This window comes from Heterodontus francisci, chromosome 27, assembly GCF_036365525.1.
Source record: "Heterodontus francisci isolate sHetFra1 chromosome 27, sHetFra1.hap1, whole genome shotgun sequence".
NCBI classification, from domain to species: Eukaryota; Metazoa; Chordata; class Chondrichthyes; order Heterodontiformes; family Heterodontidae; genus Heterodontus; species Heterodontus francisci.
In genome coordinates this window covers 67,693,803-67,716,998 of record NC_090397.1, presented here as the reverse complement: position 1 = coordinate 67,716,998, position 23,196 = coordinate 67,693,803, and the positions used below count along the sequence as shown (strand labels likewise).

Below are 23,196 nucleotides of genomic sequence, written 5' to 3'. Positions count from 1 at the left end.
CATGTAATACGTGTGTGTTTTATTTGTAACCAAACTGGGCTTAAGTTAACGCCTAGATTGCCACAAAAATATGCTAGTGAATGTAGTCCTACATCACTTGGGCTTTGGACAAAAAGCTTCTTATGCAGGTGTAACTTCAAACATCCAGGTATTTTGGTTCCTAATTATGTTGCCAGAATAGATTGAGGAGTTTCTCCATCTGGCAAATCAACAATTGTAAATGAAGATGGGCAATCTTTAACGTTAAGCCGCCCACCAGTGTTTTGCTATCTAATGTTATGCATCATTTCAGATTATTGATACTTGGGACAGTTAGCCACATGCCTGGTCTGAACGTGGGACTTCGCTAGGGCAGGCAGTTCAGTTGTCTTGTTCAGACTGGCATCTTTGGGCTTGCTTTTTTTTTGTAACTCTAAGCGTCTGAAGTTTGAATGGGTTAAAATCTGGTCCTTTTGCATTTGTTTTAATCTCTTTGTTTGAGATAAAGTCATGTAAATGCTGATGGTGTCTGTCCTAGTATAATATCATGTTGCCCTAGATAAAAGGATGTTTTCATATATGTTTAGTGATCATCCTTTTTGGATCCAAAGTAGCATGAATGCAACTGATCTATTACAATTTTGTTCCTGTGGGTTTGGTGGGTACTGCTTTTTTAGATTGTCAATGAAACTAAGGATTTAGCGAAATATGTTCCTTACAGTTTAAGTGAATTTTACTTTCTCTCTTTCTCTTCCCCTCCACCACCCAGTTTAAAAAAAAAAGTTTTATTTTTGTCCATTTTCCCCCTTCATTGATAGATTCATTCCATGTTAATCAACTCAATTCCTTCTCACCCTGCATTCAGTGGAAATCATGAAGCCATTGTGTGGATTTTCTGGTTGGAGATGCTACTATTCTGTGGATTTTAAATTGTACTACATCAGAGACTTGTAGTCTGTGTGTCTGTCTGTGTGTGTCTCTGTGGTCATGTATTGGATTACAACTTTAATACTTAAATGCCAACTAGAAGCAAGCACTCTTTAAAAGGAAAATATTGTAATCTATTAAACAGTCCTGGGGACTTCTCAAACTCTTTCTTTTTAGTAACTTAAAACTGGCAGACATGGAGGATCAAGAGCAGTACACCTGTTAACGTACAATATGTTTGTTACTTAACGTTTCCTTTTAATCCACCTAAATATTTTTGTATGTTTATTGCTACCCACACCACCCCAATAATGAAAGAAACACGACTTTGTATTCCCATAACTGCCTCTTCAGCTCTGATCTCTAATTCCTATATTCATATAATCCTTTCTTTTGTGTGAAAACCAGTGAAAGTATATCTGTTCACTTGGGTGCAACATCAACATTTTTTGATCCAAAGCCTATGTTTTTGGGACTCTGGTCAAAATATAATACTACTGATTTGCTTGTTTGGCAGATCTACTAGACCGAAGCGCACCGTATTTGTTTAAAAAGTTGATCTGTCTTCAGCGCTATTTATACAGATTACCACTGGCTACATCAGTTTGGGTGCATGTGCTTTTTAAACAATTCGACCTGTAAGCTTGCTTCGTGTACTGATGGTGCCATACTGGGAGAATCGTGAGATCGAGTGACATTTGCTTTTCATTTGTGCCTTGTTAGTTTTATATTTTTCACTTGAAACTTTCCTTAAATGGGAGGGTTGACATACTTGTATTGCTTTAACTCCAAACCTTTTGAGCTTGTGACTTAGAATAAGTAAGCTGACGGAAGAATTTAATTGGTTTAAACGGAAGGAGTTTCTTTCTTTCCCTTTTTACCTATAACTCCCTATGGCTTCTTTAGAATGTCACCTGCTTTTGTAATTCCTTGCAAGCACAGTATGAGAACACATTTTTTGTGTTGTTACTTACTTGGACATTGTAAATTTAATTTGAAAGGTGTGTGGGAGGAAAATGTGTGACTCAAATCCATCATGGAAAAGGAAATAGGCAAGACTGGTGCCTTTTATAAATTTAGCTTTTACACCTACATACCTTGATGCATTTTTTGATCTCTTTTGAATAGCATCTGTTCCACACCTGACCAATTCCCCCACTGTCATTGTGATGGTGGGATTGCCCGCTCGGGGAAAGACCTATATTGCTAAGAAATTGACTCGCTACCTCAACTGGATTGGAGCCCCAACTAAAGGCAAGTGTAATACCCAGGCAAAATGCTATTGAAGTAAGGGTGGCGCCGAAGGATTGTGTTGGATAATTGGGTTATCACGTGCAGAGGAGAAATGATATTTATTTAGAATAGCCTTGTTAGTGAGTAGACATGTATAGTTGCAAGGAACTGATGAGATTAAAAAATCCAACAAGTAAGAGTCTATGGCAATAGAGTAGAATGCAATATCCAGTGTGTGATTCAGCTCTCACACCTAGTATTATAAGAAAACTTCCAAATAAACCTCCAGTACTCTGGTGGCGGGGAGGAGTGGAGTAAAGCCTTTCATTTTAATGAGCTTGTTTTAAATGGTAAATATCTCAAGTGATATGTTGGGGTGGTGGTGAAAGGAAGATTACACTTTACTGGCTATTGTAGGAGGGCTCCTTTTGCTCTATCTACAGATTGCTTAATTCAAAAATTCTATTCCTACTTAAACAATGTAACCTCGTAATAGATGCCAAAGTTGTTCCTTTGGTGATTAAAGTGGGATGTATACTTGAACTATGCAGCTAGGCATGAAATAAAAATAAACACATCCTGCTAGTTTGGTAATTAGCAATGGGGCGGGTACAAATGCAGGCAGTTGTAAAATCTTCAACTCTCTTTGCAATATGCCACTCATAATACTCTTTCGCCTCTTTATGCGTAGTCTTTAATGTTGGAGAGTACCGTCGAGAGGCTGTAAAATGGTACCGATCTTATGACTTCTTCCGCCATGACAATGAAGATGCAATGAAGATTAGAAAGTAGGTGGCTTTGGCTAATGTATCATAACTTGCATAAAATACAATACTTGCATGCATATAGAATTTCTCTAGGACTGTGCTATCCCGTCTAATGTTGTCATGTATCAAAGAAGGTTTTAACCAATCTGTGAATATCAATAGGATTAAGATATTGGAAAGATGTATAAAACTTAAAAACTTGTGTTATCCTCACAAAATAATTGTGTGCTAAGTTTAATTTTTCTTCGCCTGCTTTCGCCCCACCAGTAAACACTTTCAGCCTGATCTTACCCCGTCCACTTGCACAAGTTAAAATCTGGCCATAGAATTGTCAAGGCTGATTCCCCATATCGAAACAGAACAAAGGGGTATGAAGGTTTGGGAAAAGGGGAAATAAAATTAATTCCTACAATAGGGGACAGACACCAAGATCCAAGTACAGAAAAGCATACATATGAATGAGACTGACGTGGAAGCATATCATAGACTTGGCTGGCTATCCGTGTGATCCAAAATCAAAATTTGGATAGCCAATACCTACTGCTGACTAATGCAGGATCCATTAAAAAAAAAATCAGTATAACTGATTAAAATGCTGTGCTCTAACTCTAAATTGCAGGAACATTGCAAATAATTGACTTCTTTTGTCTCCTTTCTTTGAACTGCTCTGCATCTCTTGCATTTTTGTGCCTACCCCTCTGACTATTTATTGTTCAATATTTGAAGGAAGGACTTGATTTAGCTACTCAATTTTCTGGGTAATTTTGTACTTGCAGCTGTGCAGGAAGCCATGTGGATATCCTTAACATATATATCCTGAATTTTTCAGTTTGACTGTACTTGGATTTAAGGAAATTGGTCTGAACAGTAATGCATTCCACTAACATTCCTGCCCACCATGCTGTATTATGAGCTCTGCATCATTGAATGGGAATGAAATCACTATTAAAACTGCCTGCAACAGTTTACTTTATTTTTTATTTTATTTCGAGATACAGCACTGAAACAGGCCCTTCGGCCCACCAAGTCTGTGCCAACCAACAACCACCCATTTATACTAACCCTACAGTAATCCCATATTCCCTACCACCTACCTACACTAGGGGCAATTTACAACGGCCAATTTACCTATCACCTGCAAGTCTTTGGCTGTGGGAGGAAACTGGAGCACCCGGCGAAAACCCACGCAGACACAGGGAGAACTTGCAAACTCTGCACAGGCAGTACCCAGAATCGAAGCCGGGTCCCTGGAGCTGTGAGGCTGCGGTGCTAACCACTGCGCCACTGTGCCGCCCTGTTTAATTATAATAGTTCCTAATTTAACAAACCCAAGGGCATTCTAATTGTCATTGTCTGTAAATTACAATATAATTATTCCTGTTGAGTCATTCTAGAAGCTATAGGCAACCAGTATTTGTGTGCTAAACTAGTCTTTCTGACTTCTTCTCATTGCTTTTCCAGGCAGTGTGCCTTAGCAGCCTTAAGAGATGCAAAATCCTACCTTACTGATGAAGGTGGCCAGATTGCAGTAAGTCCCATCTCTATAATTAACAGACTAGGCAAGCTGCTTTTTATAGTGGGGTGATCTCTGCCAAGGTTTCTCTCTCTCTCTTGCCCAAGGATACCATTCACCATCAATAGACTCATCTTATTTTAGTCAGTAAAAAGGGGTCTCCAAGATTTTGTTCCCACAGGCAGTGTCATCCTGCGCCACGATCCACAGAGAGGAACGGCAGCTTGACTAGATACTTGTTTTCCTCCTCTGTTCTTCCTGGGATATGATTTGTAACGCTGCCCAAGGTGCCATGCAGTGAACGGCTTAAACTTGCAAGAGTTGGGAACCCCTGGGGCTTGGAATGGACATTTAGTTTGGGTCATGTAATGAACAGCTGAGGCTACCTTGACAGAATAACGTGGTGTACAAGTTGTAATTCATTCTTTCTTCTCTGGTTTAACTTTTTTATATCCTTTTAATGTAGTCTTTTACCTATGCTCTGTCTTAAATAGTAAATTGTGCCAAATATTGTAACAAACGAGTGGCAATGACCACTCCATTAGGCACCAGTATTACAGTTCATGTAGTAAACTTTTGTACTCCATTTATCTTCAGGCTAATTAAGAGGAATTCTGTTTTCTGAATTCTGATGTTATGGTTGATAATGTAAATAAAGCACTTCTGACTAGAACCTCTCTTTAATTTGTCCAGGTTTTTGATGCTACAAATACCACCAGGGAGCGAAGGGAGATGATCCTAAACTTTGCCAAAGAAAATGGATGGAAGGTCAGTGTCGTCTCAAGGCAACTCAGAACAAATGTTCTGTTTTTTGGATTCTTGAGGTCAGAACCATCCAAAGCTCTTTAAACCAAGAGATTGACACAGTGAGCTTTATTCTAGTCTAGGCTGGCTTAGGCTTGGCCAAAGATGGTAACCCCCTACAACTTTAGACCTTGAACTGTATAGGTCTTTTCTTGGGCTTGACATAAGGGCTATGTGCTGGGAATTGGCATGCCTCGACTGTGTAGAACACACAGGTTTGATTTAATGAAGGTCCGATTTGATTCTGAGTAAGGGAATATATATTTTTTTTCTTTTCTTGCCAATATGTGAAAAGCAGTATTGAGTCTAGAACTCATCTGAGCACTTTCTATATGATTGATCTAAAATGTTTCAATTTCCCACATCAACTATTCGTGTGATGTGTGGCAGACCGCGAGGCCTGAATTTCAGATTTGCACTTCTTTCCATTAAGAGATGACAATAAGCTCAATACAATTTTAGTTTCTAAGAAAGTAAGCAACAGGTAACTTATATGGTAGGGAGAGATGAGCATTATAGGTTCTGAACCTTGTCTTTGGTCAGATGACATTTCAATATTTACTATTGACCTGATTTAAATTATAATTCAGCTTCTCCAGCCGATTGTGGAGTTTTTAAAAATGCTCTTTCACTTGCAGGTATTTTTTGTAGAATCAGTTTGTGATGATCCAAGTGTGGTGGCTGCAAATATTATGGTAAGTGAGAAACTTGTGTATTCATTTCCAATAATAATAATTATAGACCCTTTTTGTTTCATAATATTTAATGAAATAGGTATACTTTGAGAAAACTGTTTTTTAATTTGTCAGTAAACATTAATGGTTCACTGTCCACAGGATGTGAAAGTGTCCAGTCCAGATTACATGGATTGTAACAGAACTGATGCTATGGAAGACTTCCTGAAGAGAATTGAATGTTACAAAGCAACATATCAGCCCTTGGACCCAGACAATTATGACAAGTAAGATCTCTTGATGCAGCGCCTCTGCTTGCAACCTTCTGACCACTGCAACATAATATCAAATACTGTAATTATTCAAATAAAAGCAAAATATTGCAGATGCTGGAAATCTGAAACAAAAAGTTGCTGGAAATATTCAGGTCTGGTAGCAACTGCGGAGAGAGAAGAAAACTTAACTGTAATTATTCAGTTGGAGTGGGGATGGTGTTTAATCAGCTGGTACAGCAGGACAAATAAAGTACCGTTTTGATTAAAGACTGTTGACGCATACTGGAGATTCCTTCATAGGTACGTAACGGGCTTGGTGATATTGGCATCGCTTTGCTCCTGATTACTGGAGAGTTACAGACGCTGTACTCCTGAGCTCCAACTATAGTTCAAGGCAAACCCATAATGAAAGCACCAGATTTGCCAACCTTCAATTTAATATGGATTAAACATCAGTCATCTTTAAAGAACAGTTCAATATAGCACCAATACAAAGAAAAATACTGCAGATTCAGGAAATTTGAAATAAAAACAGAAAATACTCAGGTCCGGCAGCACCTGTGAAGAGAGAAAGTTAACCTTTCATCCGAACTGGGCACATCTTTTTGTCTCATTACCACTCCCATTGGCTCTTCCCACCAACCTTTTTGTTATTTTAATGTCTCCTTTCTTCTGCCTTATCATAGACCTTCCCTTTTGTTTTGTTTTTTCACCCTCCCCCATTTCACCTGCTTAAAACCTATTACATTTCTAACTTTTCCCAGTTCTGATGTAAACTTGTTGACCTGAAATGTTAACTCTTTCTCTCTACACAGATGCTGCCTGACCTGCTGAGTATTTCCAGCACTTTGTTTTTAGTCCAAAATAGCACTTTGAATCTGTGTTCTCCACTGAAACTACACTGCAAAATGCCCTCACACTCTCAATGGGTGGTGTACATGATTCTGCACCTAATACAGTGCTACCCATTCAATTCCTACCATTGTACATAACATCTGAATCCAGAGTTTGGAAATGGGACCAGGGCAAACCTTGCTTTATCATTCTATTTTTCAAAGACTCTGAAGGACATGCAATTGTAATCGATGTCTACTGATGTCTGTTGTTCGAAATGGCATGACCTTTACGGTGCTGTTTCTATAGAGTTGCAGTCAAGGTAACTTCATTGAAGAGTTATTGCAGAGAGCAACAAATTGCACTGCCAATCTGGGCTAACTATTTTCCCCCCCTTCCTGTCCTTTTTGTTAGGGATCTGTCATTCATCAAGGTAATCAATGTAGGCCGGAGGTTCCTAGTAAACCGGGTCCAAGATCACATCCAGAGCAAAATAGTTTATTACTTGATGAACATTCACATCCAGCCTCGTACTATCTACTTGTGTCGCCATGGGGAAAGTGAATACAACCTCCAAGGCCAGATTGGTGGTGACTCTGGCCTCTCATACAGAGGAAAGAAGGTACTTGTCAAGATATTGGGTATTCAAATTCACATGTCAATATTGCCATCAAAGCACATGGGAACAAGAGGAGGCCATTCAATGAGATCCTGACTGATCTGTGACCTAACTCCACATTCCTGCCGTGGCCCCATATCCCTTTAGACTTTTGTTGACCAATTTAAAAATTGATCTAGCATCAATTGCCATTTGCAGGAGTGTTCCAGATTTCGAAGTGTTTTCTAATTTCGCTGCTGGAGGGTCTGGCTCTAATCTTCAGGCAATGTCCTCTGTCCTAGACTCCTCAACCAGTAGAAATAATTTCTCTATCTACCCTATCAGTACCCGTTAATATGTTGAAAACTTGATCAAATCATTATTAATCTTTTAAATTCAAAGAAATGCAACCTAGTTTTGTAATCTCTCCTTGTAATTTAACCCTTGGAGTTCAGCTATCAATCTGGTAAATCTAAGCTGCACTCCCACCAAGTCCAATAGATCCTTCCTAAGATGTGGTGCCCAGAACTGAACATAGTATCTAGATGTAGTTTATCTTGGGCATTGTATAGCTGAAGCATGGTTTCTACCCCCCTTGTATTCTAGTCCTTGAGATATAAAGGCCAGCATTCCACTAGTCTTTTTGGGTTTTTTTGTATCTGTCATGGCAATTTACTCTGTATACATGGACCTCCACTGCGTCTAGATTTCACCAGTTGGAGCATACTCTGACCTATCCTTTATAGGTCCAAAGTAGAAATTCTTGTATTGGGGATTGATAGTGGGAGGTTCAGCTTATCCTTTTTAGGATACATTAATACTAGCTTAACAGTGGTTTAGTAACTGTAATGAGGCACAAGATAACTAACTTGGTGTCAGTCATTTCAGTAATTACTACACATGGTGCTTTGTACTGTACTCTAATCCATTTATTAGCAATCTACAACACTAAATAGCCAATATGGTGTGCCTATTGAACCATTTCTCTCAACATTAATGTAAATGATCAACTCTTGCAGTCCAAAATTAATTGTAGCAAGTGCAAATACCTATTTAGTTTAGTGCTTTAGCCTGTTTTTTTTGGCTTTGCAACTTAAAGTGTGAACATAACTTTTTACTGTGTTTGAAATAAGCAAATGATATGCAGTTGATGTAGTTTGTTCACTGACTAGCCAATCCTGAATTCTGCCTTTAGGGTCACAGGGCACTTTATTTTGAAGGAAGGCAGAAGCAAAAATGAGGACTTTTGAAAATATCTTCCATGACACATTGTCTTCTATTTTTCAGTTTTCCACAGCATTAAGCACCTTTCTGGAGGAGCAGAATCTTAAGGATCTGAAGGTTTGGACCAGCCAACTAAAGCGAACTATCCAAACAGCAGAGGTGTTGGGTGGTCGCTACGAGCAGTGGAAAGCACTGAATGAAATAGACGCTGTAAGTGGTATTCCAATGGCCTGTCTATCCACTTTAATCTACATATAACTTTATTCATTACTTTGAGCTCAGTTCATTTTCTGACCATTTTCAAGCCTGTTTGCTAGTTGACACTATTCTTCCACTTCAGAAAGCTACTGTTAGATGCATACCACTGCTCTCTTGACTCTTCCCTCCCCGTGGGGAATTTGACCTGTTGTTTTCTAACTTAAAAGGACACCAACATTGGGTACAAGCCAGTGCCCATCAACTTTATAGCACTGTATCCTTGCCACTCTACTGATCTTCAAGTATGTCTTGAGCAGTAAATATAATGGACCACGTTTGTATTGTCACTATATGCTGGTTGATTTTAAATCTATGGTCCAGTCAAATCAAGAAGCTGAAGTTGAAAAGGGCGAGTTTTCTAATCCACAATGCTGTAGATGAAGAAAATAATGACCAGATGTAGCAAGCTGTGATTTGTAGGCTTGTAATTGACACTAGGACTGACGATACTATAGATTGATCTGGGTTAGCTTGGAATTCACCTTCAGTCGCAATTCCCACATCACAACAATGACTACACTTCAATAGTAAAGTTCCAGCAAAGCACTTTGGGATTTCCTGAGGTTGTGAAAGGCACTATATAAATGTTTTTTTTTTGTTTTAAACCATTTGAAGGTGTACAGTGGTGATTTGTGCAAATATGCTTATAAAATCACTGTTCTACTTTCTCCACACTTAAACAGGCAAAACACTGTGGGGAGAACAGTGATGCAAGTTAGACCTGTAACAAATGTAATTGTAAATAAGCATCGGGGCAATTGATGAAATCTCAGCTGGGGGGTTGGGGAAGGTTTGAGCAGCAGTGTAGTGGAACTGTGATTGTAATACACTGGCAAGAGCTGGGCTGCATTAAATTTAAATGACTTAGCATTGAGGGAAATATGCTAAAGACTAATTTGGTATTTTTGATCTTCTTTAAGATGTCTTTATATTTATTGCAGGGTGTATGTGAGGACATGACCTATGAAGAAATAAAGGAACAATACCCTGAAGAGTATGCCCTACGTGAACAAGACAAGTATTATTACCGCTACCCAACTGGTGAGGTAGGTTGCACCAAGTAGTAGCTTGACTGAGCATCACTGTATTAGTGTGAAATATTTTGAAGATTAAACTATTTAACAAAGCGTAGAAACAGACACTACATTCATGGCTCTGTTTTAGGGGGCTGTTAGTTTGCGAGGCAGATTTCAAAAACTAGTTTTACAATCCTTTTTGAAGGCTGAAATTTCGGTAGCAACTTCCAGGATGTTTGTGGGCTTATCCATTAACTTTTATGAAGAATATGCTGTTGTAGATAATCCACAATAGTACTTAATCCCTCCAATTTTTTTTTTAAAATTCTGTTATACTGCTTCCTGAAAACGTTAACTTTTTAATGTGTAAACTGGATTATGTTTTTGGTTTCGACTGCAAATTTTATTTCTTCTTTGTTTTTAGTCCTATCAAGACCTGGTGCAGCGTTTAGAACCTGTTATTATGGAATTGGAAAGGCAAGGGAATGTTCTGGTTATCTGCCACCAGGCTGTCATGCGTTGTCTCCTCGCGTACTTTCTAGATAAAAGTGCAGGTATGTGAATCGGACAGGAATGTTCTGCAGTCTCCAGTTGTTGTCTCTTTGTTTTGATGTACAAATAACTGAATTCTCGCTACCTAGAAATCCCTAAGTCTATATGGTGCAGAATATAATATCTCCAGTATTGCAGTGCCATTGTCTATGTCTACCAAGCATGGTATTAAATGTTGAATTGAAAAAAGGGATTAAATGTTGTATTGGTGTCGACTAATGATGGGTTGTTTTCTGTTTTTTAGATGAGCTGCCTTATCTAAAGTGTCCTCTTCACACTGTATTAAAGCTGACTCCATTTGCTTATGGTGAGTTGTGTAGTTTCTTTGCATGAATCTGTTACCTGTTTAGATTGCAATTTTAAATTCAAGTGGATGATGGGCTTAATTTTCTTTTTTCCATTAGGTTGTAAAGTTGAGTCTATCTTTTTGAACGTGGAAGCAGTAAACACACACCGAGATCGACCGGAGGTGAGTATTCACTTTATTGTGTGCACAATGCACTGGTTTAAGACTGAATTCATATATCGATCTGAAGCAGTCCATGCATTATAATTTAGCAAATTGTCTGATATATAATTGAGAATACCATGGGGTGAGAAATGAGGGAAAACTGTAATCTGGCTACACCATCCTGCATAAAGTCCTGTTGAGCAGGCAGTGATTTTGATATGTGGGAGTGGGGTTTTAATTAGAGAGGGAATCCTGCCAAGTAGTGTAATTGCTGAAGGTACATCAGCTGTTCACTGGCAACTGGCTTGGATTAATTTGGAGGAAGAGATACATATTTTGAATTGCATTATGATTATCTTGGTTTCTAAGCCAATTTTTGAGGGAGAAATTGAAAATTTCTAGTCATGAATTTTGGGATGAAGTGTGCATCATAGGAAAAACGGAGTTTAAAAATGTCATTCTTTTAGATTATAAAGGCTATTTTTAAAACTGGCATTTACTGACCAAAGAAGGCAATGGATTCCACACCCCGCGCACCGCCCCCTCCCCCCCCGCCCCCCCCCCCCCCCCACCCCGACCTCCGTAAAACCTTTTCTGACACGTGTTTTTGCTGCCTTTTGGATCAGTGGTGTGACAGCAGGCCACCTTCAGTATTGTTCACTGGCCATATGTCATGAGGTGAAAAGTAAGGACCACTGTTCCTCTGTTAGCTCGCTTTGCATTGTATGATGGAGTAGGGTTGATTGTGAATCCTGCCACCTGCCAGTGTGTGCTGGTGCTCCATGCACTGTGCTTCTCTGTGGGTTAGTCTGATTTGCCAGCTGGATTTTACCAAGTCTTCACTTACCAAATTGGATGAGCAGATATCCAGTTCTGCTGCTGAATTTGACTAAACAATGGATACAGAAGTCCAAGTCCTGTTTTTAAAGTGAAGCACTTGGTAAACACTGCATTAATGAGGCACGTAGTCTTCCATAGTTTGTGTATGAGTTTAGTATCTCAAATATTTGTTTAAAATTGGGAGGCTGAGTGATCGTCCAATGCCAACTTTCACTGTTCTTAACGGCATTTTGAACTTCTACTTGATTCTGGGGAAAGTGCCCAAAGCCTCTGCCAGTCCCACTACTGAACTGGCTGCTAGGAAGTGAACAAAAGAAAATGTCTGAGGGGTTCTTGGGCAGTATCTCAATTGTTTGTTCATTCAGTTGGCAACGGTAGTCTGTCTGCAGTATGAGAGAGTACTGTCTAGATCACTTGATGCTGTAATGGAGACTGGTATTAAATGGAAATCATTTTGTCAGCTTTATCGTGAATAGTCAGTAGCGCACGTTGTGTATTTTCTTTTTTGCTTTGCGTCCCAGGAAATTGGAAATGTTTGCACTTGGCTTAAAGTTCAGATCAAAACTCATTGGGATTTCCTTTATAAACAAAAAAATTAAACACTTCAGACCCTTTGATATCTAAGTAATTCCATTCCATAAAATGCTATACAGGGAGAAAATGGAGAACATGTAGTTGATAACAATGAATGATCAGTAAAACAGTTTCATAATAACATTCTTGGGATGGCTACATGATCTAGATTATGTACCTTGAGGGTAATTCGGAATGGGCAATAACCCTTGATCTTGTTGGCGATGCCCACAAACCATAAACGGGTAATAAATGGTTCATTTGTGTTAAATGGTCGATTATTTGGAGCACTAGATATTGGTTTGGTTGTTCTGAATATTGCTGGAGGAATAAGAATAGCCACGTGTAGTAACAAAAGGACCTGAATGTATCTCGTGCTGTATTACATTTCGGGAACCCCACAGCAACTTTACGTTGAGTGAATTGATTTTCTTGAAGTGCTCTTATGTGGGTTGACGTGGTAGTTAATTTGCACACACAAAGCTCCCACAAGCTGCAAATGAGATGAATGACTAGAGCATGATTTCCAAGATCCGGAATAGCTAGTCAGACCTCCTGAAATAGACTCCGTGATGCAGCAGCATATCATGATGCACGGTAATGCTTGGTGAGTTGGCCCCAAGCGCAACTGTTTCAGTTTCTCTGTCCTGGCCACTTGGCACAAATGTGGTAGAAATTTTAAACTCCTTAAGGCCTTGCCTGACACCATGGACAGCAGCAGGTGATGTACCTACTATCTACTGGTAACGTAGAGACGTGCTTGTATTCATGCATTGTGATATTGCATATTAAACTGGATTAGTAGATGGTTTGATTCCGCTATGGTTCCAGTGTTGCATTGAGCCCTATATCTTGAACAAGGCAAGGCTGATCCTTGATGTAAACTGAGTTTAAAGATCTCATCTGGGTGACTTCAGCAGTACTGGATCAAGAATAAGCTCCGATGTGAAACTCCCACTATTAAATAGTCTAATGTGCACTGCATTTAGGATTCTAATAAGATTATCGATGTGGATGAAATACCAGAAGTCACGTGATATCATTAATTACCACCATTTGAGTAGAGGGGAGAAAATTGGTTGCCTTTGGGAGAAAAGTCACTTAAACCTGTGTTTTGATTTTCTTTCTTGACTGTTGCATGTTGTATTGATCTGTAGCTTCATCTGTTCATGGTTATTTGGAAGGAAAAGCACAGCTATCTTGTTGCTCTGTATCCCACTGTTCATGCCTGGGTTTACGAAACCTGCCATACTTTAGATTAGAATAGTTATTGCCCCGAAAACTCCCCTTCTATCAGCCAGGAGAATCAGTGCTGTAGTAAGTGATTGATACCACCCCACATTCTATTGCAGTTGGGCTTTCTGTGGGGAATGGGAAATTTTGAATTCAGCTTTTTTTTTTTAGCACAGGTGATTGCCACATTACCACCAATGTGGCAATTTGTACATCTCGCTTTCATAGAGCAAATGATTTATCAGTCTGGTTCACTGAAACTAGCCTTTTCACTACTTCAGGCTCTTAGTGCAGAAATGTGAACATTTGGATAGTAGGTTGAAATTTGTGGAATGTTTTCTAAATCACTTTGACCTGGTCTCTCAACCCAGTAAAATGATTGGGCTATTGTATAAGTGTGATACGTCTTTTGAAAATGTTCAGTGGAATGAAATTTGTAGATGGCATTTAGCTTTGATCTATTGTCTGGTTGTATTGGTCGGGCTTTTGGTTGAATAATTCAATTTAGTGTCCATTTTAAAATTTTTCCCATTGAAATGGGTGTGAGTGAACACGGGCAGCTTTGCTCGAATACTACATACACACTTCAGTATTGGCAACAGTATCTGAAATCAAGTGACCGTTGTCCAAGTTAGCACAGCCCCTCCCTCACCCCCCCCCCCCCACAACTGATTCTCGGACAGGCGTGATGTATAGACTTGTAGTGGTTTGTTATAGTTTGGTTTTTGAAATGCTCCTATTGTAACTTAGCTTTCTTATTTTTTTTTACATTATTTTTTTCCCATTCACTTTGACCAGGACATTGGTAAGAAGGGATCTAACCCACTCATGCGACGCAATAGTGTTACCCCTCTGGCAAGCCCAGAGCCCACCAAAAAGCCAAGGATTGAAGGTTTAGAGGACTATGTGGCCTCATCTTCCTCAGCCATGCCCGTCTGCCTGGCATCTGAAGTGTCCACACCCCTGCCTGGACAAGTTAGTCGAATGTTCTGTATCATTATAGCTGTCGCTGCTGCTTTTTGCTTATAATCTACAGATTCTGAGTATGCCTTTTGCATAAAATGATGCTTTGTGCTCCATAATCTTGCTAATCTCTTAGTTTAAAAAAAAAACGGTAGCCGTAAATGAGAATGGTTCCGCTACTTGCTGCTATGGCGAATGAAAGTGCGTTTGTGCTGGCTCCGTCTGCTTGCTTTTAAATTTATGTCTTGAATATTCTGCCTCACTGCACATTCCTAAGAATGGGAAAGAAAAGACCATTTCTCTACAAACTCAAATATTGAAGTTAAAAAAAATTTTTAAAGCAGTATTTTTATTCATTTAATACAATTAACCATTTAGAATGTACACTAACAACTGCTCTAGTTATAAAAGCCTAACTTTATTGAGAATCTACTGTAGCCTGTGAAAGGTGCCACACGTCAAGATTAGCCACTTAATTAATGCCCAATCTACCCTTATTTAATGGAGTATTTTGCATGAAGTTTTTCAGTAGTATTAAAATTTATTTATTAATTAAAAACATGGTGGGGAGGCTTTGGCAGGATTTCCATTTGCATTATGAAATTTTGAATTGCGAGGAATCTACTGCAGTTTTGGTTTTGAAGAATCCATTCCATTTTCATCCTGGAATAGAATTATGAAGTTTGTGTGTGGTTGGGGAAGGGTGTTGAGACAGTAAAAATTCACATGTTGCAATCAACCAACAGATATTGTAATGATGAACAGGAGCAATATTTTGTATTGTCTGCAAAGAGTGGTCGAATTGACTCTCTCAGGTTAAATAGAAGCTTACACCCCCATTGACTGCATTTGGGGCATTCTTTGTGTGAAAACTCCAGCTTGTCTCTGTCCCATTCAAAACCTCGCTTCACCCAGAGGTCAATAACCAGGGGACATAAATTTTAAAGTAACTGGTAGAAGGATGAGAGGGGAGTTGCGGAAAAATCTTTCCACCCTGAGGGTGGTGGGGGTTTGGAACTCACTGCTTGAAAGGGTGGTAGAGGCAGAAACCCTAACTGCATTTAAAAGGTACTTGGATATGCACTTGAAGTGCTGTAACCTCCAGGGCTGGAAAGTGGGATTAGGTTGGATAGCTTTTTTTTTTGGCTGGCAAATGGTTTCCTGTGCTGTATGTTTCTATGATTCACTAGTGCAACCATGATGTGGACAAGGGTGAAAGAGGGAAAATAAATACTTGCTGATTATTAGTAGCTATTTTTCTTGCAGTCTATGCAATGCTGCTGCTATCAGACACCAAGACTGATGTGGATACTCCTTTTGTAGGGGATTTGTATGGCAGAGCGGGTTAGCACACTTTGCTGGCCGGACCTGTATTTGAATCCAATTCTGACATGATCTGCTCTGTATTTGACTAATTAATTTTGTTATGGGTCCACTGCATAAAAGTACCTGCCAATTAGTTCTAAAGTGGTAATAACCAAGTTTAGTCCAAAGATTAGTGTGGGGGTGGTGAGGGAGAGTTGTTTGGGGAGTGGAAGGTACGGGATTCTTGCAGGATTGCCTTTAGGTTAAAGTCACGTTTTTTGATTTCATCAGCGTCTTCTCATACAATAATTGACACTGTGGGAGAGATGCTTGAAGCTTCATTTCAAGTATACAGTACAACTGTTTTCTATTGCCTGTACTGATATCTGACTTTGAATTAAGTATCTGGTGCTTATAAAACTGGGGTGTGGATATTAATATAAAAGCAAAATACTGGTGCTGGAAATCTAATAAAAACAGAAAACACTGGAAATACTCAGTCAGGCAGCATCTGTGGATCAGCCTTTTTCCTCATTTAATCTCTCCTGCCTTAAATCCTATCTCCGTCCTTCCCTTTTTATTCTTTTACTCTCCTCCTCCCACTGTCCCCTTTTCCCTTCCTCTACAATTGCTTAAAACCTGTTGCATCTTTTTCCCAGTTTTGACGAAAGGTAATTGACCTGAAACGTTAACTCTGTTTCTCTTTCCCCAGGTGCTGCCAGACATGCTGAGCATCTTCTGTTTTTCTTAGGGTGTACGCATGTCTGTTTCAGCACAGACTTTAATAATCCTCTTCAAAAGTGAAACTGTATCCACATGAATATGTGAATACGTGCTGCGAGGAGCTTGTCTGGACTTTCTGCTTTGCTGTGACTTGAATTTTTTTGCAATAAGCTTTTAATAAGTATGATGTCTTTATGTACTTTTAATGTAGCTTAGATCAAGCGGAAGGTAACATTTTTTAAAGACTCGTTTTGGCTAAGTTATCTTGTTTTGTGTTGAATTCGTAAATCAAGTTCTGTGTTCTCTACCTTTTTTCCCCCCCACTTTTTTTCCACTCTTCAGTCTTTAGTAGGAAAGGCTTGTCTGTAAGTATTTCCTTTCTCTTTCACTGTCTTTTCAAGTAGTAATTTAAGTGTGTGTACTGGTGATGTACACGACTGGCTTTGGATGAATCATCAGTTTTTTATTTTTCTAAAAAGGCACGACTGCCTGTAAACTACAATTAATATTTTCATAATTGGAGATGGAAAAGAAGATAGTTTGGGTCCCATTTTTATGCGTAAAGCTTGCTTTGGAATGACTGGTTTCTCAATTAGAATTGTAACTCCTTTTGGTGCAATCTCACTTTTTACACTGTTTCATTTAACAAATGAATCGTTAACTAAGAAAAGCATTTCCTTCATGAGCAGGATTAGGAAACCTTTAAGTCAGCAATGCATTGAGACAGCATAAATTGTTCTGGAACCCCAACACTGCTGACCGAATTTCCAACTTAACAATTCCCTTTTCGGTACCATCTAACAGTGTGTGTTCTCTGACTTGCACGGCTATTGCAGAAATGGGATTTGGAAAACCAACTCTGTACAGGCATTTAAAAAAAAACTCCCTTGAAAGCAAAAGTGTAGAGCCAGTATTATTATTTAACTTGAGTTTAAAAATAGCAAGCTTTTCAAACCACTTTGGAGGCTTTTCTGGTTTAAAACATTATTTGTGCTTCATAAAAGAGACATTTTTGAGATTTGAAAAGAAACTAAAAATGCTGTAAGAAAACCCCAAAGATGTTAACAAAAGAGCAAATCTGCCAGCATCCAAAGAGCTGGTAGGTCAGTATGCACCCTTTTTTCAGTGTTCCTGACATTTTCTGCTAAGTTCTTTTTAAAATTAGCATTGTGTAACCATTTTTACTCAGAATGGGATTCTCTTGCTTTAATTTTTAGACAGGAGCAGCACTGACTTGATTAAGTCTTGAATAAAAGTTGTGCTGTGAGCTCAAATGAACATTTGACATGAACCTTTTTTCCATCACCAGAATATTGCTGTTTTACTAATGAGCTCCAGATTGTAACACAAGTTTTTTTTTTAAACTATGAAACTAGCCACATAACACCTCATTCTTGTGGTTTTGGACTGAGGCAGGGATTGTTACTTAAATATCCCAAACTGCTTGTCCTACTTTTTTTTGCTTCTGGTTTGAGTATGTGTTGCATTAAGTCATTTTCTCCCTCCAACCCCCACCCCCAACCACTCTGTTTCTTTTTCTTTATCCCACCTCTACCAACTGTTCACCCACTTGTTGAATGCTGGTAGTGGCTTTTTACTGCTCCAACCTTTTCCACTTGGATTTCTTGTGGAGTGGTTTGATTGTGTATTCAACATTAAATCAAAGTGACGTGAGATGGCCAAACATAAGCCACCTTTTGCAGATTTTTCCTTTTTTAATATTCACAATGAACATTTTCAATCTGAAGAACTAATTTTGTGTTTCTTAACCCAAATATTTTTAGAATAGCCTTGGACCATTTTTGAGCAGAGTTTATAACCTGAATTTCTATCTCAAAGTGCTACAAATGCTGCTTTTTCTCATATCTGGTTCACTGTTCAGTCATCTCTCTTCCTTTTCTCCTTCACCTCCCTTTCCATTCTCAGACGAACAGTCTTTCATTATCTCAACATTTTATCCTTGCTAATCCTTCAAAGGTAACTGGCTAAAGCATGCTTGCCATGCCCTATGATGCTAATAGTGATCCTCTTAGCACTTTGTTTGCAGGGCTATTTAGAAATGAAATCTTTCACTGGTGGACGATCTTTCATTTTTGCATGGAACGGATGTAGAGGTACATGGCTATTGTGGCAACTACCAGATTACACGTTGCTCGTGATATCACAAGACATGTGCTTCTGGGGGTTTTATTTGTGAGGCAGAATGTTGGTGGGTAGAGGAAAGATTTAACTCCTAGTGCAAAGAAATGTAACTAAATTGGGGCTCTACTAAAACCACAGTACCTTGCCCAAGCAGGCCCCGTCTGAATAAAGACTGTATCCCTCATGATATTGAGCAAAGTGTCACTCAGCAGATTTGTAATTGAATGTATTAAACTTTTGAATCCATTTCTAGGCTATGGAAAGTAAAAATTTTATGCCGCAAAGGCATTACAACACTAATTTGTATTTATATAGCACCTTTTTAACATAGCAAGACATCCCAAGATGCTTCACCAGGAGCATTGCTAAACCAAATTTAACACTGAACTACAGAAGGAGACATTGGGACCAATCACCAAAAGCTTGGCCAAAGACGTACGTTTTGAGGAAAGTGGCAGAGGGGCTTAAGGAGGGAATTCTGGAATCCAGGAACTTGGTATCTGAAGGCATGGCCGCGAGGGGTGGAGTGATTTTTTTTTTTATAAATCGAGGATGCTCAAGAGGCCAGATTTGGTGGAGTGAAGATAATGAGTTTTGGAGGGGTAAGGCCATTGGTGGGAGGGGAGGGATTTGTAAACCAGGATGAGAATTTTAAAACCAAGGTGGTGTTTAACCAGTGTAGGCCAGCAAGCACGGGTGCTGGGTGAACAGGACTTGGTGTGAGTTAGAACACGGGCAGCGGAGTTTTGGATGATCTCGAGCTTAGAGTTTATTCAAAAAACTTTGCAAGTCATTCCAGATTGCAATAGAATGTGTCTAATCTTGTCAGCTGTTGGCCAAAATTTGTAACTACAGTTGAAAGTGATGTGGGCAGTGGGTTATTGGGTAGTCTAGTTTAGTTTAGTTTAGTGAAGTGATACAGCACTGAAACAGGCCCTTCGGCCCACCGAGTCTGTGCCGACCATCAACCATCCATTTATACTAATCCTACATTCCTACCACATCCCCACCTGTCCCTATGTTTCCCTACCACCTACCTATACTAGGGGCAATTTATAATGGCCAATTTACCTACCAACCTGCAAGTCTTTTGGCTTGTGGGAGGAAACCGGAGCACCCGGAGAAAACCCACGCAGACACAGGGAGAACTTGCAAACTCCACACAGGCAGTACCCAGAATTGAACCCGGATCGCTGGAGCTGTGAGGCTGCAGTGCTAACCACTGCGCCGCCCTAATGTTGTATTTATCCTCGTTCCCCAACTCCCACCAAAAGATACTGATTAAATGATGTCGAGATTGAATAAACTATTGGAAATAAAACTGATACTCAAACTTGGAGATTGCCTACTTTTAACTTGTATCTTACTCAAAGACGACAGACTTTTTAAATAATGCCTCCAGGAAAAGATTGTTTTGGCCAGTCAGTTGTAGGTTAAAATTGTGCTACATAATCATGGGCACAAGCCACATACTCTAGTCTCTTGGGTCATAAATGGGTCCCTTTTTCTATTTATACAACTTGGCTAAAAATTGATTTGTCAATACTTGCCTTTTGGGTGGTGCCCACTTGGTCATGGATGTGCAAATGTTGGCTTATTTGAGATTTTTTAAAAAATCTATTTTTAATCCTCCGAGTTAATATTCCCATGAACGGAGAAGAGTGTTGTACCAAATGTAAATGCCTTGGGAAGGTCAGTGTGACCTACCTATTATTGCCATTTATGCCACAATTTGTATGTTGTCTTCACATGACATTGCAAATCTGTGGAATCTGGGCTTTGTAATACAAGCTTTCTTCTAGTGATTGAATTTCCTGCAATAAATGTAGAGTGTGCAAACAGACAAAATGTTGGGGATTGAGTCAGATCATTTAATTGTTAACCGGGTCACTGTAACTCTCGAATAATGTGCAACAGGTGAACAAGCTTCATTAATCTGCTCCTTAGTTTGCTTGCCTGCATGCAGCTTTCCATGTTTGTCTTAACTTTTTTTTAAAAAATGGAAGCATTTTATTTGTATGCATTCTCAATTTGCTCTTCACTCAACAGATTGTGAATGAGATACCAAGATCTACAGATGCTGTGGTGACTCTCTCAACCCAAGAATGAAAGCTTCCTTTCACTTTAATTTTGAGGCTACATTATACTTCAATCCAACCCAACCACCCCGGTCCCTCCCGGCTTTTCTGAGGAAACACTGGATTCCTTGGCCTGGATCTCTGTTGCTAATGAGTTCCCTGGATTGATCCATTGGAGAAGATGGGAGAATATGGATTTTAGATTTAGCCAGAAAGGACTTTGACCATTCTCACTGTTAACTGTAATATGAATGTCTTGCTACTGTAATAATGTGCAAGTGCTTTTAGTGAACAAAACTTGTTCAGTTTGTAAATACCTAGTAAATCTCGTTGGAGGGATATATTGAACTGTGTGTGTGTATATATGATGTAAATAGTTGCATAATGAGGGTTGAATCTATTTTCCCATGCTTCAGTATTCATGAATCACACAGTCTTTAAATGTATGAAAGCTTCTGGTCTTGAAATTGACACTACGATATCAAGAGGACGTTTGTGTGACCAGTTTAAATTCACAATGCTGGAGCTGTTAATAAAGTTAGCACACTGCTATCTAATTAAGTGCTGCACAAATATTATATGAAAAACTGGGATTGCCATTGGCGTTTGACCAATTTTTAAACATTTTTTGTTTTACTCGTATCTGGTATTTCACTTTTTTGTGAAATGTGGATGTTGTTACTTGTGTTCCAAGATGGGTGCCAGTTTTGTAACTGCAGAACCTGGAGCCATGGGCACAGTTATGATCAATTAGACCTGTCAGACTTTAAGTAATTTGTTTAAAGTACCTGTACCTGTTTGCATGTTACTTGTGAAATGCCATCTAGTGTAAAAACTTGAAAGGAAACGGTTGTCCAGTTCTGCTTAGAATTTAAATTGCACATTTCGCACTCGAAAACTAATCCCATGAGACAATAATGGACTCAGCACCTGCATGAATTGGCATTGTCTCTAGAAGTCTAGATTTGGAGAGAATTCTAGCTCTGATATGTAATGATCACAGAGGTGCATCCTTGCGCCAGCGTTGGTGCTGACTTGTGTAATCTCTGTTAATGGAACAATATCAGATTCCTTATACAATTTGGTCATGCTGTAATATAACCACCTCAGTACAAGATTAATGATTTCAAACAAAATGTTACCAAATACTTCAAGCTACCAGATTGTTTAAACATTCTATGTAATGTATACAGTCTACCAATTGCAGTGCTACTGGTGCAGAACAAAGGATTCAGGTATTACCAAAGGACCTAGTTTTGTTTGTGCTCTAATCTTTTCATTTAGCTATGTCTGTTACATTACCTGATGTGTGGGATGGTAAAACCTCAGTGCCTAGTGCGTTTGTCTTGCACAGCATAAATCTTGTGTTTAGCAGTATTGGTGAGGAGGCTTGAAACAGTACTTGACCTGTAGTCTACCAGCATGATATCCATGTTCTATCCCTTTGAGATGAAATGCGTTGTTGCACAAATTTTATTTATCTGACTTATGTTTTGGGTGGGGGGTGGGGGAGGAGGGATTAGGTGGGAGTTAAACCATTTAGTGTAAGGGTTTCTTCTGCATACAAGCTCGAGTGGATACTGAATTTAATAGCATTCACCAAAGCAATTCTGTAGTAATGTTCTCATTCCAATTGAATGGCATCATTATTTTCTGACTTAAAATGAATATGAGTAAACCCTCTATGGAAAGGCTCGAGGCCAAACCGAGCAGACTGATGTCTGATTTGTAGTTTATTGTTGAATGTTAGATTTTTTTTTTGTATTTTATAGTACAGATTCTGTGCTGACATGAAAATTTATTTAAGATAGTTCAGAGCTTGGAAAAGATTTTCTGTCTGAAACTGCGTGGCATGTTGCATCTACTGTGTATGTGTATATATTGTCTTTTCCTGAGGAAAATAGCTTGGTCATGCCAGCAGAAGAATACAGGGTATGTCTTTCCGATTTATGTATGTTTTGCAGTTGCTGGACCAATAAAAGACTTAACTTAAAAAAAAAACTTGTGGCTCCTGGTTCTTTTTGTTGAGTGCAAAGGGAATTTCTCTACACATGTATGGCTGCTCAAACCTGCTCTGCCATTGAATAAGTCCATGGCTGACCCTGGATCCCAAATCCAATTTCCTTCCAGATCCCCCATATCTCCTGATTTGGCCGGAGTCCAAAAAAACCTATCCATCTCAGCCTTTAACATACTCAACAACAGAGTAGCCACAACCCTCGGGTAGAGAATTC

The 23,196-nt window shown here is 39.1% G+C and overlaps 1 protein-coding gene across 5 annotated transcripts in view; it reads left to right on the top strand.

Moving 5' to 3' along the window:
- The window catches only part of pfkfb3 (6-phosphofructo-2-kinase/fructose-2,6-biphosphatase 3), a 109,124-nt gene extending 86,161 nt beyond the window's left edge, over positions 1 to 22,963 (top strand). For 3 of the 5 annotated variants that reach the window (XM_068059530.1, XM_068059529.1, XM_068059532.1), the window contains exons 2-15: positions 2,035 to 2,160; positions 2,831 to 2,927; positions 4,368 to 4,434; positions 5,113 to 5,187; positions 5,862 to 5,918; positions 6,060 to 6,184; positions 7,421 to 7,628; positions 8,892 to 9,038; positions 10,028 to 10,132; positions 10,527 to 10,656; positions 10,899 to 10,961; positions 11,059 to 11,123; positions 14,550 to 14,726; positions 20,934 to 22,963. In XM_068059530.1, coding sequence (XP_067915631.1) covers positions 2,035 to 2,160; positions 2,831 to 2,927; positions 4,368 to 4,434; positions 5,113 to 5,187; positions 5,862 to 5,918; positions 6,060 to 6,184; positions 7,421 to 7,628; positions 8,892 to 9,038; positions 10,028 to 10,132; positions 10,527 to 10,656; positions 10,899 to 10,961; positions 11,059 to 11,123; positions 14,550 to 14,726; positions 20,934 to 20,993 — 1,502 coding nt within the window. In that variant the 3' untranslated portion in view covers positions 20,994 to 22,963. Of the gene's footprint in view, positions 1 to 2,034; positions 2,161 to 2,830; positions 2,928 to 4,367; positions 4,435 to 5,112; positions 5,188 to 5,861; positions 5,919 to 6,059; positions 6,185 to 7,420; positions 7,629 to 8,891; positions 9,039 to 10,027; positions 10,133 to 10,526; positions 10,657 to 10,898; positions 10,962 to 11,058; positions 11,124 to 14,549; positions 14,727 to 17,084; positions 17,108 to 18,668; positions 20,868 to 20,933 lie in introns of those variants that run through there. The other 2 variants (XM_068059534.1, XM_068059533.1) reach the window with 2 other exon arrangements.
- Positions 22,964 to 23,196: the final 233 nt, after the last annotated feature.